The 13,570-nt window shown below is 63.0% G+C and overlaps 6 protein-coding genes across 6 annotated transcripts; 4 read left to right on the top strand and 2 right to left on the bottom strand.

The window, feature by feature from the left end:
* Positions 1-77: 77 nt before the first annotated feature.
* Q8F55_004319 (uncharacterized protein) lies at positions 78-1,665 on the top strand (the record flags this gene model as incomplete). The annotated part of the gene is made up of 3 exons (XM_069352839.1): positions 78-308; positions 346-453; positions 490-1,665. 3 exons carry the CDS (start codon positions 78-80, stop codon positions 1,663-1,665), a joined length of 1,515 nt encoding a protein of 504 aa, XP_069210257.1.
* Positions 1,666-1,802: 137 nt separating this feature from the next.
* On the bottom strand, positions 1,803-3,894 carry Q8F55_004318 (uncharacterized protein; the record flags this gene model as incomplete). Its single annotated transcript, XM_069352838.1, has 4 exons — positions 1,803-2,020; positions 2,058-2,220; positions 2,269-3,289; positions 3,338-3,894. The coding sequence occupies 4 exons, from the start codon at positions 3,892-3,894 to the stop codon at positions 1,803-1,805; spliced, it is 1,959 nt and encodes a 652-aa protein (XP_069210256.1).
* Positions 3,895-5,796: 1,902 nt separating this feature from the next.
* rpl15 (60S ribosomal protein eL15) lies at positions 5,797-6,643 on the top strand (the record flags this gene model as incomplete). Its single annotated transcript, XM_069352837.1, has 2 exons — positions 5,797-6,140; positions 6,382-6,643. The coding sequence occupies 2 exons, from the start codon at positions 5,797-5,799 to the stop codon at positions 6,641-6,643; spliced, it is 606 nt and encodes a 201-aa protein (XP_069210255.1).
* Positions 6,644-8,051: 1,408 nt separating this feature from the next.
* Positions 8,052-8,988, top strand: RPL12 (60S ribosomal protein uL11; the record flags this gene model as incomplete). The annotated part of the gene is made up of 4 exons (XM_069352836.1): positions 8,052-8,084; positions 8,320-8,397; positions 8,548-8,769; positions 8,824-8,988. 4 exons carry the CDS (start codon positions 8,052-8,054, stop codon positions 8,986-8,988), a joined length of 498 nt encoding a protein of 165 aa, XP_069210254.1.
* A 372-nt stretch (positions 8,989-9,360) lies between these two features.
* Q8F55_004315 (uncharacterized protein) lies at positions 9,361-10,819 on the bottom strand (the record flags this gene model as incomplete). The annotated part of the gene is made up of 9 exons (XM_069352835.1): positions 9,361-9,387; positions 9,430-9,540; positions 9,586-9,856; positions 9,894-10,126; positions 10,175-10,219; positions 10,271-10,349; positions 10,398-10,606; positions 10,656-10,683; positions 10,737-10,819. The coding sequence occupies 9 exons, from the start codon at positions 10,817-10,819 to the stop codon at positions 9,361-9,363; spliced, it is 1,086 nt and encodes a 361-aa protein (XP_069210253.1).
* Positions 10,820-11,283: 464 nt separating this feature from the next.
* Q8F55_004314 (uncharacterized protein) lies at positions 11,284-12,288 on the top strand (the record flags this gene model as incomplete). The annotated part of the gene is made up of 8 exons (XM_069352834.1): positions 11,284-11,356; positions 11,492-11,582; positions 11,647-11,660; positions 11,713-11,725; positions 11,782-11,933; positions 11,974-12,007; positions 12,048-12,199; positions 12,239-12,288. The coding sequence occupies 8 exons, from the start codon at positions 11,284-11,286 to the stop codon at positions 12,286-12,288; spliced, it is 579 nt and encodes a 192-aa protein (XP_069210252.1).
* Between the last annotated feature and the right edge of the window lie 1,282 nt (positions 12,289-13,570).

Here is a 13,570-nt window from a genome sequence, read left to right as displayed (position 1 = left end):
GCAATGGCCTCCGGCCCGACCTCGCCTCATCTCGCCGCCATCCAAGTCTCCATTGTTCTCGTCTCAACCATCCAGCCATGTCCCCCACACGCGGAGGTGGGTGTGTGCTCGCGACTCCGCTGACCGCAGACTCGGCCTCGCCGCGCGCCAGCCCGCGGCGCAGGCAGCAGCAGCAGCAGCACTCGCCCGCGGCGTCGAGCTCGACGCTGCCGACGCCAGACAACGACGACACCGACGAGCGCTGCAGCATCTGCCTGACGAGCATGCGCGACCGCACTGCCGCCGGGGCGTGCGGGCACGAGTTCTGCGTAAGCTCCTCCCCCGTACCCACAGCTCACCCCCCAGTTCACGTGCATCGGCGTGTGGGCGAACCAGGGGCGCCGGTGCCCGCTCTGCGCGGCGCCGATGGGCGACGTCCTGCTGCACGACCTCGACGCCGACGTGCCGACAAAGGTGGGCGTACCTGTAGACCCCGCTGACCCCGGCCAGTTCTTCCTCCCCCCACTGCCGGACCAGAGCGCCTTCCGGCGGCGGCGCGCCTCCCCCGCGCGCAAGGACACGGCCGCGCCCCCGCCGCCGGGGCTCGCGCGCCGGAGGGACATCTACGAGCGCGGGCTATGGGCGCTGCACGTCGCGTCCAACGCGTACACGGCGTACCGCGCCAACCCGTCGCCGCGCGAGCTGGCGGCGGACAGCGCGCTGGCCGCGCGCGCGCAGGCCTTCCTGTCCCGCGAGCTGCTGGTGTGGGCGCCGCCCGACGACGTGGCCGCGCTGGCCGAGCACCTCGTCGGCCTCCTCCGCGCCGTCGACGTGCGCTCGGACGCGGCGGTGCGCGTGCTCGCGCCGCTCGTGGGCGGGACGTACGACCACGCGCCGGAGCACCTCGCGCACGAGCTGTACGCCTTCCTCCGTAGCCCGTTCGCCACGCTCGAAGAGTACGACGGCGCGGTCCAGTACCCCGCTGAGCCGGCGAGCATACCCGACGCGCCGAGGCGCGCGCGGTCCGCCAGCGTGTCGACGATAGCCAGCAGCCAGGGGCACTGGTCGCCCCGGGATCGGAGCAGGAGCCGGAGCCGGAGCGGAAGCCGCAGCCCGCGAGGGCCGGACAGCTACGCGCCGCCGCCGGCGCGCGGCGAGCGGCGGTGGGACGAGGCGGATTCCTGGGTCGACCCAGAGTACGCGGCCTGGCTAGAGGCGCAGCGCCGGCCGAACCGGCGCGCGGATCGGTCCGCCAGGCGGAGGGAGCAGCGGCTGCGCGCGCGCGAGCGCGCCGAGGCCGAGGGGCGGCGCGAGCTTCTTCCCGAGGGGGGCGCGTTCGAGCGCGCGGCGGCGAGTGCCGGCCTCGCGATAAAGGGCACGGCTGAGCGCCGCGAGAGCCTGCTCGCGAGGCTCCGCCAGGCAAAGGTCGAGCGGCAGGCGGCTGCGAGCGCGAGCGCGAGTGCCTCCCCTGAGCCTGCGGCCGCGCCGGCACCCGCACCCGCGCCTGGTGACAACGAGCGCCGCGCAAAGGAGCTCAAGGAGCGCTTAATTGCTGAGCGCAAGGCCAAGAACCTCCGCGAGCACCTGCTCGCGCGGAAACGTGCCAAGACGGAGGCTGGCGGAGACAAGGGCCCCGAGGCGGCCGAGGCCACCGAGGCAACACAAGCCGCCGCAGCATTGTCGTAGAGTTGGCTAGAATGCATTTGGGTTAGTGTGCCCCCTCAAGCTCATGTCAATGCGATGCAAATTATCTATGATGGCTATGACGGCATGATGGCTTGACTGCTTGACAGGTGGCAGGTTGGCAGCGGCTCCAACCCCCTCTACGACACACCCAGGCGTCGCTTCGCATCCTCGTACACGATCCACGACACGCCCACCGCGGGGCCCACCTTGAGGATACTGGGCAACAGGCCCTTGTAAAGTCCACGCCAGCCCTCGTTGCGTAGCGTCGTTTGCAAAACGTCCATGAAGCCGTTGTACTGGTGCGGGTGGCCGCTCGAGCCCGATGCCTGGAGGCGCGTGCGGAGGAGGTTGATGGCTGGTGGGTTAGTCCATGCAACGATCGCGGCACCCACGATAGACACTGGCGGCGCCTATTGAGCCAGACAGCGCGCCAAAGGTCAACACGGCGAACACTGGCGGCTCGTCCGTCTCCATCGACTTGCAGTACGCGACCTTGAGGGTTTCGTACGTGCCCATGTCGATGGCACTGTATGGGAAGACACCAACGAGGCCGAGCTGGGGATGTTAGTGTTCGCCCGAGTACCACTGAGCCACCCCACTCACAGTGAGACCACGGTAATACGACCTCATGCCGCCCTGCGCCCACATGACCCGGGCCGTATCCCGCACTGCGCGCCAGCCCTGGCTGGGGCCGAGCTCGGACTGAACACGCGTCTTGAGCGTCTCAAGACCGTAGATGGCGAGCTGCGACGTGATACCACCGATGCCTCCTGCGATGAAGCGCGAGCTTGAGGAAATGTCGGCGGGGTCTGTCACCTTGTCCCAGTATTTTGCCAAGAAGCGCTTGCTCTGCTCATACGACACAAACTTGATGGCCGATTCGGGGAGGATCTTGGCCACGTTCAGACCGTTGCCGACCCAGAAGGCCTTGACACCACCACCGGTTTGGTAGATCTTGACCACGGCAGTCCACAGGCCTTTGGCGGCGGCGAAGGGCGAGTGGCCGGCTGCTGGCGGTGGCGCAGAGGTCGACGTAATGAGATACACCTTGAGACGGTCGAAAGGTGCCGTCACACTGCGCGATACGGCCCCTGCAACACCACCCGCGACAAGGAAGCGCCATGCCTCGTGTCTGCCCTCCGTCACCAGCGGCTCGTCCTCATCGTCATCGTCGTCGTAGGTGTCCAAGGCATTCTTGTCGTCGGCGTGGTCGTGCTTGCGCAGGAAGCCGGCAGCGGTCGAGTGCTCAGGAGACCCTGGTGCTTTTGGGAACGACGCAGTGAGGTCACCGTCCTTGTCGACACGGGCAGCACCACGGCCGTCGCCAAACTTCTTGTGGACCTGGTAGAACTTCCAGATCTCGGTCGGCGTCGCGCGGCGCGGGAGCATCATGAGGAAGTCACGGAACTCGGGGAAGGTGATGTGTTTTGTGTCGCCTCCCGGTCGCCACCGGTCGCCCATGGACAGGAATCGGACAATGTCTTGGACATTCGAGTCTGACAGCCTGATGCCGGACCGTTGGAGCGCCGCCTTCAGTTCTGTGGCGTCTAGAACACCGTCCGCATTCCTATCCAGCTCCTGGAACATTTCCCAGAGCTCTCTCTCCTGGTCCCAGAGGAAGCGTCTAGGCTACATCAGCACAAACACCATGGCCCCCACCGCAGTGACTCACCGGAACGCCTTCCATGAGATGCCTTTTGTTTGGACACCGCCCTTTGTGTCCACAGGCTCGAGATCATCGGCGCCTCCCCACAGCAGCGCATCTGGGCGTGTCTCGCCGACACGTCGGACCAGCTCTTCCTGGTACAGCGTCTGGAGTCGCTCGGCACGCTCCGGACTCAGCGCAGTGAGCGTGTCTTGTCCAGGCAGCCGCATCAGCTGGGTGGGTGTTGGCTTGTCGCCTTCCACATTGGGGAGATCGGGAAGCGACTGCCAGAGGGACCGAAGCTTTGCGGCGCGGACCGTGGGGCCTTCCTGTGCGCGAAAGTCGGCCAGGGTGGCCGGTATGGGAAGTGGTGCTGGCGTCACAATGTCGGCTGCTGGTGCTTCCCGCAGGTCAGCAGCTGGGGGCTCGCGCAATGATATACCCTTGCTGCTCCCGCCGGCAAGAGGGTAGTGAACGTCGTCCGAGGAAGGGGTTGTGGGTGGGGACGAGGAAGGCGACGTCGAGGACGACGACGATGACGCCGACGACCCCGATGAGGACGACGAAGACGCGTTCGCGTTCATGCTCGAGAGATACGCGGCGCGTGTCTAGGGGGTGGTTTCTGCAGTTGTTAGCGACGGGCTGCCTGCGCCAGCTTGTGGGCTCCCACTCACGACGGCACATGAACACACCGCGGCGGCGGAGGGTGTGGAGGGGTGTGACGGGATGGCGGGTGGGGGAAGGGGGTGCGATCGGATGGCGACCCGAAAGATTTGCTCGAGTGCCGACTGGGTGTTGTGGTCGTGCTCTAGTATGAGCGATGCAGTCGTGCAGTAGTGAGTGGTATGCGTCGTGTATGGTGTGTTATACAAGTGTAGTGTGATAACGCGTGCGCAAAGGACAAGACGAGGAAGGTGTGATTGATGCGAGAGTGCCAGTCGTCGACGACGAGCGAGGGATGATGTATTCGGTGGTATGGCCTGGCTGTAACGAGACAGACGGCCTAGTAGTGGCAGCAGGCAGCCAGCCAACAGGCGTGTCGTGTTACCCTCTGTATAATGACGCGCCCCGCCTCGCCGTCTCATGCCTTCCCTCCCCTTGGCTTGCTCGCTCCGCCGCGCCGCCGCCGCCGGTCCCACCATCCCCGCAATGAGGGGGCCGTTTAATGCCGACGTCATCCTTCCTTCCTTGCCACGATTAGCTACATAGCAGCATACGTTTCAATGCATGCCCGAGTCTTGTGACGGCAACGACGAGGTCATGCTCAGTATTACTGCCTCCAAAACGCTTGGCCTGAAAATTGCTGCAGCAGTTGGCTCACAGCGTTGCCCCTCCCAAGGCCTATTCCGCCGTCGGAACAGGGCGTGTCGGCTCGGCGGCGGCAACGATTCCGCCTTCGCGGTCAAGTGTTTCTGTGTCAGTCACCAATTCAACATCGGAACAGGGGAACCGTCGGTACCTCGGTCACGTTGTCCGTGGTCTTGACTCCCGTATCTCCCAGACGTGTGCTATCTGTTCAGTGTGGTATGGGCAGTGGGTGGGCGCTCGACTGTTGCAGTCCACAAGGCACACAAACACTGTTGCGCCGTTGCCACTGCCACCTGATTGATCGGCACACAAGTGGAGGCATCGAGGAGTTGGCAGTGGTCGCACGAGCCACAAGCGACGAGCCACTGCCGCCCACTCGCGCGCTTACATTGGCTGCACCCAATCGCCACGCCACACGGCGGTACACGTCCCCCTTGGCCCTCTCTTGCGCGCCAGCACCCGCCCAGCGCCCCCGGCCGGCACCACCAGTCCCAAGTTAGAACCTCGCTACGCAGCCGCAAGCCCAAGTGGCACTGACCATGGCGGAAGGCCGGGTGGGTGGGGCGCGCCGAGGAGGGCGTCGGGTCGTCCACATAGGGTTGTGATACGAGCTCGAGATGTACGGCATGCAGCAGGCAGCAAAATCTACGCAAGATACAGCGCACAGCATGATATACGCAAGGCTGGCTGCATGAGGGGGATCGCATGAGCAGACGCTGCAGCGTGCGGCCATGGGCATCCTAGTTGTGGACGTGTCGCTTGATCGCTGGCTGGTTTGACTGGGAGCAGGACATGCACGACATGTGGACATGCAAACAGCACCGCGCACTGCAATGACCTTACCTGCCGAAACTATCGGCTATACCGGTAACCCCGATCAGGGATGCCTTGGGTCACGTGATAGTAGCCATGAGCGACGAGCTCGGAGCTGGTCCCGTCGCCTGCTGTCGCTCGCTGGCTCGCTGGCTGCTCGCCCGTCCCCCTCGTGCTCGCCGTCGCCTGCTCGCTGGGCTGTTGCAACTGAGAGGCTCAATCTTTGAGTGAACCATCCATCAAGTCGGTTCAAGGTGAGCAGCGACCTCGACCACCCCCCTCCGACACACGACAGAGCGCACGCACGACGCGCACTCGTCCTTCCCCCCACTCTCCCAAAAGACCGACGGTCCTAACATTTCCAGATGGGCGCCTACAAGTACCTCACCGAGCTCTACACCAAGAAGCAGTCGGACGTCCTCCAGTTCGTCTCGCGCGTCCGCTGCTGGGAGTACCGCCAGCTCGCGGTCATCCACCGCGCGTCGCGCCCCTCGCGCCCCGACAAGGCCCGCCGCCTCGGATACAAGGCCAAGCAGGGTTACGTCGTGTACCGCATCCGTGTCCGCCGCGGTAACCGCAAAAAGCCTGCCCCCAAGGGTGCCACCTACGGCAAGCCCGTCCGCCAGGGTATCAACCACCTCAAGTACCAGCGTGGTCTCCAGTCGACCGCCGAGGAGCGTGTTGGCCGTCGCTGCGGCAACCTCCGTGTGTGCGTATCAATCGGGCTTGGGCTTGGGCTTGGGGTTGAGAATTTGACGGAGCGGATGGGGAAAGCCATCGCTGCGAGCGAGTGCGCTGGGAGGACCGATCGGCGTGCGCGCGCAGTGCAGGCGAAGCAGCGGTGCTGTCGCTGCTGTTGCTGCTGCCGCACGCCGAGGTTGTGGAAGACGCCCCCAAGCCCAGGCAACACACCCTACACACAGCCCGAACCACCACTGACCACCTCGCAGCCTCAACTCGTACTGGATCAACCAGGACGGTGTCTACAAGTACTACGAGGTCATCCTCGTCGACCCCCAGCACAAGGCCATCCGCCGCGACGCCCGCATCAACTGGATCGCCAACCCCGTCCACAAGCACCGCGAGTCGCGTGGCCTCACCGCCGAGGGCAAGCGCAACCGTGGCCTCGGCAAGGGCTCCAAGTACAACCACACCCCTGCCCGCGCTACCTGGCGCAAGCACAACACCCTCTCGCTCCGCCGCTACAGGTAAACGTAGTCTGCGCTTGGACCAGGTCTGCGGTGCCCGTGGCCAACGACTTTGGGAAAAGGCAGCTTCGATCCTATTTCGGCTGTTCAGAGGTGGTGTCTATGGCCACTCTTGGCTGCAGTGAGAATGGATGCATTGTGTACATTCTCGGCGATGGAGGGGAGCAGTGAAGCGAGGACGAGGGGAGCGTGGTTGAGGAGTATGTTCGGGCGCAGGTTCTTGTGGACGCCGAGACGATGGTGGTGTGTTCGTGCAGCTCCGTCTCTGTCCTGTCCAGATATCAAGAGGTAGCAGCTGGTGTGTGCGGGTTGGGACTGCAGGTGGACTGGATCTCTCGTGGACCCGATCTGTCATGTCTGGCCACGAGCGGACTTGCTCGTGGAAATCTGATCAAGACGTTGGTTCCTGAATTCCTGAATCGCTCGTGATTCATCGATACCAGCCTGCTGCTAAGTGGCGCCGTTGGACAGTGGTACAGTGGCCATCGACCTCGGCCACTGCATCTCTGCATCCCGACTGCCATGTCCCTACGACGTGCGTCCTACATAGGACATGCACACGATCCTGCCGTGTGGAATGCACTGCCGTGGCGCGGAACAACCGGTTCCAGGCTCCAGCGCCGTCATGAGTGTGGCTCGCGACGAGTACTGAGGCGGAGGGGGGAGACGGCGAGATGCTCTCCTCTGCCCGCCATCATGGTGCGCTCTTGGAGAGAGAGAGGCGAGGTGTCCAGTACCGGGCACTCGCGGTATCAAGCAGGCAGCCACCACTAAGCCCAGTGGCACCACGCCTGACAGCTCACAGCTCACCCTCCTCCCCGCAAGGCACCGTGGACACCCCCTCTACGGCCTGCACAGCTCCTCCCCACTGGTGTCTGGCACCAGCCTCCTGCGCTGACTGCGTACCCAAAGACGCCAGGGCGCTCGTGGTCGTCGCTGCTCCCCCCTCAGGCTCGCCGACATGTCTGCCCGAGGGGCGTCGCCTGCCGTGGTGAGTGCCGCCTCGTCGCGCTGGTCACGTCGCGTTCGCCTTTGCCCCTCCGATGTGTGCGTCCGCCCATGCTCGTGCATGACCTGTGAAGGAGGAGTTGACGACAACAACATCACGGATCCACACCCCAGCATTCACCACCCTGGATTGTCAACAATGCGGAGATTTGCGACTCTCCGCGCCACACGACCCGACACAAAACTCCGCGACCATATTCCCGGCATATCGACAGATTTGGCTGAGCCAGGCAATGCACCCAGCGGTACCAGCCCAGCGCCCAGCCCAGCCCACACTGCCCAGTGGCAGCGGCCAGTGCTTGCTCCCTCCCTCCCCTCGCTGCTCGCTCGCTCTGCGCCTGTCGGCCATCATCTTGTAGTCTACAGCCTTCAGCCTTCAACCCACTCCAAAAACAGTCGACAAAATGCCTCCCAAGTTCGACCCCTCTGAGGTTAAGGTGTGTGCCCGGTGCGGCGGCAGCGACGGCGGCGGCGGACAGAAGCCTCGACGACGGAGGAGGAGGAACCGCTGTCGTTGTCGCGCGCGAGGTGGATCGCGAGCTAGGAGCTGACGTGCCGTCTCTTTCTGCCTCGACTCGACTCTCGCCTCTTGTTCTCGCTCTCGCCTACGCCCTGCTCTCGAACCTGCGCTTTCTCCGCTGTCTCGCTCGCCCGTGAACCCACACCCAACAGATCATCTACCTCCGTGCCGTTGGTGGTGAGGTCGGTGCCTCTTCGGCCCTTGCCCCCAAGATTGGTCCTCTTGGTCTCGTGAGTGCCGCGCGGGCGGTGGTGGGGAGAGGGAAGAAGGGCGGCGTCGGCAACCGTCAGACGACGACGACCGACGCGCTGGACAAATTTCCTCCTTTCTCCACCCGCGCCTGACGACTCGGACATGACACCCACTGACACCTCGCCCAGTCGCCCAAGAAGGTCGGAGAAGACATTGCCAAGGCTACTGGCGACTGGAAGGGCCTCCGTGTCACTGTCCAGCTCACCATCCAGAACCGTCAGGCCGCCGTCTCGGTCGTCCCCTCGGCTTCGTCGCTCGTCATCAAGGCGCTCAAGGAGCCCCCCCGTGACCGCAAGAAGGAGAAGAACATTGCCCACTCCGGCAACATTCCCCTTGACGAGATCTACAACGTGAGTCGGGTGGTGGAACAGGCAGAGTGAGCGGTCGGCTGACAGGCCCCCCAGATTGCCCGCAAGATGGCCCACAAGTCCTTGGCCAAGGACCTCGCCGGCGGTGTCAAGGAGATCCTCGGCACTGCCCAGTCGGTCGGCTGCACCGTCGACGGCAAGCCCCCTCACGACGTCATTGAGGCCATCGACGCCGGCGAGATCGTCGTTCCCGACGAGTAAACTCGGCCACTGTATCGCAGTTGTCGGGTAGAGCGTGTACGGTAGTCGGGCATGCATGAGGCTTCTTCTACACGGGGAGAGCGGGGAGGGCATGGGACGGGGAACGGGTTGCGCGGAGGTCGGCGCTGGAGAAGGACATGGCGTGGAGCAAAGAGACTGGGGGAGACCTTGGGTTGGGGAAGGGCATGTGTCGACTCCGCAGCCATCGGTGCCAGCCTGAACGTTAAACATACTCGCCGTCAGAGCACCCTGCCTAATCTGTTGTCCCTCCCATCACCAGTGACGATATCATTGCCCGAGGCGATACATACTGTACTAGAGTTCAAGTGTGCTCCTCCAAGACGACACAAGTGCTAAGTTCCACAATCTACCTTACTCCTCCCACTTCTCCAGGCGGGTCTGCGCGTGTCAGCGGGTATGGTTATGGGAGAAGCTACCCACCTTGCCTGCGAAGGGCTGGAGGCCAGCAGCGATACGCTGGCCGGCGACGAGGGCGGTCCAGTCCATGTGCTCGCCGCCCTGGGCGCGGGCCGTAATCATGTGCTGGTGGGCCTGGGACGTCAGCTGGGTGCTTTGTTGATGCTACACCCCACTCACGACATCCATGGTGGGCATGGGCACGTTGTACGTGTCAGCCAGCTGGCGGATGTGCTTCGAGTCGGTGAGACCGCCGTGGAGGTTGAAGCCGCCCTCGGCGTCAAACTTGTTCTGGGTGATGCGTTCAGAGTAGCGGACGAGCGCGGGCGACGAGTGCTGCTCGCGAATGAGCTCGACCAGCGCCTCAGAGCCGACGCCGGCCTGGTCGGCAAGCGTGAAGCACTCGGAGATGAGCTCGATGAAGCCGAGCTCGAGCGAGTTGCCGACCAGCCTGTGGGTAAGCTCCTTTTCAGATCACCCCAGCTTACTTGAACGACATGGCACGCTCGACGTTGCTGCCGAGGTCCATCACCTTCTTGCCGATAGCGGGGACGAGGGCGTGCGAGGCGACCTTCTTGGCGAAGAGGTCACCGGCCATAGCGATGATGAGCTGCGCCTTCTCGGCGGCACGGGGCACACCAAACACGGGGGCAGCGAGGAAGGTTCGGCGGGGCTTGGCCGTGGCATCACGCTCGAGCTGGCCCGAAACGGTGGGGTAGGTCTGGGGCGATGTCAGTATGGGTTTCCGGCTTCAGCATTTGACACTCACAGTCGAGGTGTCGACGAAGATGGTCTGCTTCTTTGTGGCGTCCTCCTGCAAGGGTCAGTGCACTGATACCGACTTTTGCCACACTCCAGTACCGACCTCCTGGCCAGCGAAGAGCTGAGCATACACCTCCTTGATGGCATCGTCGCCGCCGATAGAGGTGATGATGAGGTGGGCACTGGTACACTTGTCAGCCAGGCCCGCGCCCACTTGCCCCGCAACCTACGTCTTGCCAATCTCCTTGAGGTCGGTAACCACGCGGTACGCCGACTCGGGCACCTCCTTGGACGCGGCCCACTTCTTAAAGCTCTCGAGGCCTTCCTTGCCGCGGTTGTAGACGATGAGTGGGGGGTGGCTGCTGCCTGCGAGGGAGCGGGCAAAGTTTGTGGCCATGCGCTTGCCCATCTCACCGAGACCGACGAACGCATACTGCGCCTGTAGAGACATGTTAGATGGACTCTCCACGCTAGTGGATGGAGCCTACCTCGGAGTTGAGCGAGGGTGTGGGGGGGCTGGAGGGAAGGTCAGCGGCGACGGTGGAAGCGGAGTAGGGGGAGCCACTCACCGTGAGAATGGGATGGGGGCGCTGCCGCCGGCGGGCTCTGTAGACTCGACGCGCGAGAGGGCTGGTGTGCGAGGTGCCGACATTGTTAAACTATTGCTGTATTGAGATGATGAGTGCGATGGAGATTGAAGTCAATGGAGTGATGTGTCCCCCCCGTCCGCTTGTAATTCCTCAGTCGCATCGACAAAGCCCTTAGCCACTGGGAGAGAAGAGTCTCCCCCCTCGCGCAGTTCCCCCAACCCGCCCAGGTGTCCACCCCATGACGTATTCGAGTGCGGCAAGTCACTGCGGCAAGGGTAAGGGCAGAGGCTAATATCCCGTGCCTGGTTATATTAGAATTGATTCTATTACTATGGGGATGACAAGCTAATCGTCAAATACTAATGTGCCTAGGCCCTTGGGCGTTGAGTGATGGACGGCTGTGCGGCCCACGCCAGCCCCGCCCTGGCAGAGAGAGACACGACATCGTCACCGCCAACAATGCTTGCGACTAGACAACAACTCGCTTTCATCCTCCTCAGATCACCCAAATCACAATCACACTACAATGACCACGGCTCCATCCCGCTCAGCACCACCCCCACCACCCAACGATGAGAGCGCGGACGGCGCATCGGCCAGTAAGTGCTGCTTGGGACTAAGGCCACGTCTTCCCTCGTGTGGTCGCTCGATCGGCTCGGACATGTCGGAGGAGCGCCGAGTGCGCGCGCGACACCGCACACAACGCATCCAATACACCTGCTGACAGCCCCCAGACGAGCAGCTCCTCGCCGCCGCCAAGACGGACAACGAGGAGCTCCTGGTCTCGGCGCTCAACCAGCTCGAGGACGTCAACTACGCCGACGGGTAGGTGACGAGTCTTTGGCTTCGGTGCACGGCTCACCCAGGCCTCCTTTCTGCTGTTGAACAGACTGGGCAACACTGGTGAGTGTGGTGGCTCCCCCGCCGCAGGCTGAGCGTGGGCTGACTCTCCCAGCATTGCATTACGCGTACGTCGTCCCGTTGGGGAGCCTGTGCGGTGCGGCGGTGCTGACACTGCCTTTAGCGTGATCCACGGCTCGACCGACGTTCTCGAGCACCTCCTCGAGCATGACAGCATTCACCTCGACCTCCGCAACCGTCTGCAGGGGGACACACCCCTCCACATTGCCATCAGGCAGCGGTACGAGGAGCACCCAGCAGCGCGGCTGTACATTGGTACGGGGGTCAGGATGCGCGCGGCTTCTAACCTGCACAGTTGGCTCGCTGCTTGAGGCCGGCGCCGATCAATTGTGCGTCACCGGTCTTCTGCGATTAGAACTAACGCCGCAGGGTGAAGAACCGCCACGGACAGCGCCCAGGTGACGCTCTTCCCCCCTTCAGCGAGAACGCCGACCCCGAGTCGGACGACGAGAAGATCCGCTCCATGCTCCGCCGTGTGCTGGCCGAGACCATGGTGGCGTCGAGCGGAGATGTTGTGGACGGTGCGTGAGACTGTCGTGAATCCGGCTAACACCAACCAGAGGACGACGACATTATCGACCCCAACGACGTCGCTTCCGACAGCGACTAACGCACGATACCAGACATACGCACACAGACTGCCCAATTGTAGATGAGACGAGTGAGTCTACATGCGTGGTGACGGAGCTGTGTTAATGTACCAGTATGCATTGTTCCCTTTGGTGGGTGGGGAGAGTTGAGGACGGGGAGAGCGAGGGTGGCCACCTGTTCAGTAAATCGGCACATTCAGCTTCGTTAGGTGCACGTCAACGGTCGGCCTTTCAGTTGGCGGCTGCATCGCAACAGGACTGTCGTCGTGGTAGTCATCTCGGCACCTCACTCTCCCAGATATCTCAGTCGTGATTGTGATCGAGGCATCAACCACGAGAACTTATCGGCGTCTCTCGGAGGTAGAGACGTCATCGCTTTCGGCCAGGCAAGCCTAGAGCCCTAGTTCCCGTAATGATCTCGAACGATCAAGCATCACATCTAGTCCCTTGAGTAAGCTGAAGTGCACTCAACCAGGTGCACCCAATGCACGCCACTGTTCTGACGATGCGAACGACCGTTGGATGGTTTGCGTCAAGAAACCTGGTCTCAGACGTCTGAGGTGCATCACCAAGGGACACAGCGTCTCCATGGGCGCATCGGCTCGAACAGGGCCTAGTCTGGCTGCCCGCTGCACCCTGCTTGAGCATGTTGTCCACACCTGGGTTGGTCGTGTGCAAGTGTTGTTCGTGCACGCGACAGTCGAGAGCTGCTATTGTACTCGGTCCAGCTGGCGCCAGCCGCCGTCTCGCACCACGCCGTAGCAGTCACCATGCCCCTGTGACTGTCGCCACCCGTTGCTTGTGCTCTCGCCACCCACTTCGCCGACTAACCCTCGGCCTGAACATGGCTCTGAGGCTTGTGGCTGCCTTAGAGCTCAGCTCCATGGCGGTTTACGTCGCCTCAGCGTCGCGATAAGAGTTGTTGAGGGTGCAGGAGCCATGTAGACCACCACCTGCTTGGATGCATGTTTCAGTGATCGCCTGACTGCAGCAGTGCTTGCACATGCAGTGTGAATCACGCAAACAAGAGGGCCGACGTTTTTCCCCCACTTGACCACTGGTGCGCCACAAGCCGGGAGTATATATATAAAAGGGGCCAGGCTCTTCTTTCCCCCCTCCCACCGCCCGCCGCCGTTGGTCGGCCAACACCCCCTACTCACCACCACCACTCGATTTCTCATCAACCAACACACCCACAGGACGGCCCATCCGCCTGGAAAACCACCTAGACATCGTGCATCCCCTCTCCCCGCGTCCCCCGCAAGCACCGGCAGCTGCCCAGACGTCACTCAACGCGCGAAA

Source organism: Vanrija albida, assembly GCF_041260175.1.
Source record: "Vanrija albida strain AlHP1 chromosome Unknown contig_3, whole genome shotgun sequence".
In the NCBI taxonomy this organism is placed as follows: Eukaryota; Fungi; Basidiomycota; class Tremellomycetes; order Trichosporonales; family Trichosporonaceae; genus Vanrija; species Vanrija albida.
This window is presented reverse-complemented; position numbering and strand designations above follow the sequence as displayed.